We start from the raw sequence: 2,935 nt of genomic DNA, 5'->3' as shown, positions 1-2,935 counted from the left end.
TAATTTTTTCACTATTTTGTTTTTCAAAACAACAACTATGATTTCGTCAAACTATTAGTTTTTTTTGCTATTTCTTTACTACATTTTATACATTAATATATATGATAGAAAGATGTTTTTTTTTTTTTTTGCAACAAGAATAGTTAAGTTACTTTTTCAATATCAATTTTATAATCAACTTTATCAAAAAAAAATAGGGGTGTCAATATTTGACCCGACCCGAAAACCCGACCAGAACTGTCTCGAAAATTTCAGGTTCGGGCCAAATCGAGTCCGAACCGGGTCGGGTTCAGGTTAGGGATTTCGACCTGTTTATAAAACCCGGTCGGGTTCGAGTTGACTCGGAAACCCGAAATCAACCCGGTTTGACCCGTTTTTAATTAATTTAGGAGGGTTTTAATGGATTTTTATGAAATAAGTAAATGGTATTTTAAAAAATTATAAATATTATTGCCCAAATTAAATTAATCTTGATTTATTTTAAATTAATTAAAGTAAATCTTATCTTAATTTGATTTAGATTTAAATAAATTGAATTAAATAAAAAAATTAATAAAATATACCCTAATCGGGTTGACCCGATCGGGTTCGGGTTCGAAAAACCGACCCATTTGCAAAAAAATGGCTAGGGTTTGGGTCTGGTTGAACAGTGTCGGGTCAATTTCGTGTTGGACCCGAACCCGACCCGTGACCCGATTTTAACAATCTAAAAAAAAGCATTAGAATTCTCAAGGTTATACTGACCTTTATCCTTCTCAAAATTATTGAGGCTCTAATAAATATGAAATTTATTTTTAAAAAAAACTTGTCGTTTTAAAGAAAATGTAATCCTCTTATTCCCTCTTCTTCATGTAGCATCTCTTGATTTGTTGTTTGAGAGCTTTGACTACGAATCAAAAGATCATGAGCTCATAGCTTACATATCTGACGTGTGTATGAATTTATCTTAATTGAAATAAGGATAAACATTAGCGAGGAGGGGGGCACCGTTGCAAAATAACCCCCTTCTCCCCTGCAAATGTCTGAACTACACAGCTATGGAGCAGCATACATCACACTTTATTATATAATGGAAGTCATCCTGCCTATATTATTTGTTAATATCTGTGAAGAATTAGTCTTTACTGAATATTCTGTTTTGCTTCAGTATTTAGGCAGTGAGGTTCTCTCTTCTTGGCATTAATTAACATATTGTTTATAGTTTTTTTAAATAAAAATTAATTAATATTGTTTAGAAAATAATTAAACCTTTATTTTATTTTCCTTTTATTTTTCTCCCATACAAGATACAACAAGCTTTTATTCTTGACAGCTAATTTATTCAGGCAGGCAAATGGCCGCACCACCCTTCTGCTTCTGCGTAATCAGAAGTGGAGAGAATATTTTGGGCTCTTGTTGGCGTTAAACAGCCCATAATGGTTCTCTGTTCCCCCTGGCTGCTTCATGTTCTCATCAAAAATGGCGAAAATGTAGGTCTCAATGTTCACTCCCGGCTTCTTGGGCGTCCCTTGATTCACATGGTTTATCAGATTTGACAGATAAGTCTGCGCGTTCTGCTGTGTGGCCACACCGCCACCATCCGACGGCCAGCCGGTCTCCGACACCACCAGGTTGACATTGCCACCGCCCATCTTCTCCAGCGCCGAGAAAAATGCGTCCACCATCGCATCAAACAGATTCTGATACTGCAACGGCCCGTCGGTGACCACCGTCCCCGGAGAAGTAAAGAGTGCGTAGTTGAGGTTGATGTTGGGGTTTCCGAGGTAACTGAAGTAAGGATAAACATTAGCGAGGAGGGGGGCACCGTTGCTGGCGAGGAAGGAGACGATGGGTTGCAGAGTGTCGTGGACGTCGGAGGAGAAAACGCCGGCGGAGGGAGGGTAGGACGTGCCGAAGACGCCGGTGGATACTGAAGTTGAGACCTTTATCCTGCCTTGTAGTCCGGCAGCCTGCAAGGCGTTTTGTATATTATTCATTGCAGGGAGGACGATCTCCGGATTAGCGCCGGGGATAAGCTCATTGCCGACAGCTATGTAACGAAAGTTCACGTCTTGGGCGAAAGCTTGAATATTATTTTGAACCCATCCGGTGGCAGCGGAGGGATTAGCTGCAATCGCTGAGAGATCAGAATCGACGACGTCGAGGATCACCGGAATGTTAGAGCCTCTGAGCTCTTGGAGGATATCGTGGTTGGTATCGTACAGTCGAATGCCTCCTATCCCGTTGGATTTGTAGTGGTCGACGACTTCATTTGGGGGAGGGAGATTATTTCCTCTCCGACCATAGCAGACACCAACGGATTCTACATCGATGAAGTTAAGAAGAAATCCGACTGCTACAATGGAGAAGAAAGTACTGATCGACATGGCTGGCTAGCTTGCTCTCAGTAATGATTTTTTCTACGATAAAAATACTGTGAGCTCTGCCTCATTATATAGAGCGAGAAGGTTGATTGATTACAGATTTTCCATTGAATGCGCAATGCGCATTTATGAAATGCGACAGAATTCCTCTTAGATCAGCGAATGGGAGATAAAGTGAGCGTCTTGTAAGCTATTTATGATTAGTTTAGGGTATATCTAAATCATGCGGAAACTTCAATGACCAGCCTTTGGCCCTTTCCACCTATTGGCAGACTCCAAAAGTTTCACACTTTAAGAAAGATATTCATCGTATATGATCTCATTTCTATCGATCATTATGTTTATATTTTATAATTCAAAAAAATATAAATAGTCAAATAAAAAACACATCAATGTATGCAAACAAAGATAAAAAATAATTTTTTTACTAGAAAAAAATTTTAGATTTGACAATACCGCTCATACATGATGTCAGAGCTATTGTTAGGTTCTTTTATTATAAACCTAAATCCATTCATTTGCCACATAATTAAAGAGTTTGGCTTTTATATTTTCTTTAGGCATGCATATTG

At 38.7% G+C, this 2,935-nt stretch overlaps 1 protein-coding gene across 1 annotated transcript; it reads right to left on the bottom strand.

The window, feature by feature from the left end:
* Positions 1 to 1,364: 1,364 nt before the first annotated feature.
* LOC110095494 (glucan endo-1,3-beta-glucosidase-like) lies at positions 1,365 to 2,366 on the bottom strand. The gene has a single exon (XM_020821059.1). It carries the CDS (start codon positions 2,364 to 2,366, stop codon positions 1,365 to 1,367), a length of 1,002 nt encoding a protein of 333 aa, XP_020676718.1.
* Positions 2,367 to 2,935: the final 569 nt, after the last annotated feature.

This window comes from Dendrobium catenatum, unplaced genomic scaffold, assembly GCF_001605985.2.
Source record: "Dendrobium catenatum unplaced genomic scaffold, ASM160598v2 fragScaff_scaffold_1056, whole genome shotgun sequence".
Taxonomy (NCBI): domain Eukaryota; kingdom Viridiplantae; phylum Streptophyta; class Magnoliopsida; order Asparagales; family Orchidaceae; genus Dendrobium; species Dendrobium catenatum.
Note: the sequence above shows the minus strand (reverse complement) of the source record. Positions and strands in the feature narration are given on the sequence as shown.

Excerpts from the sequence above, each read along its gene's own strand:
- LOC110095494 (XM_020821059.1), bottom strand. The coding sequence starts at position 2,366 with ATGTCGATCAGTACTTTCTTCTCCATTGTAGCAGTCGGATTTCTTCTT.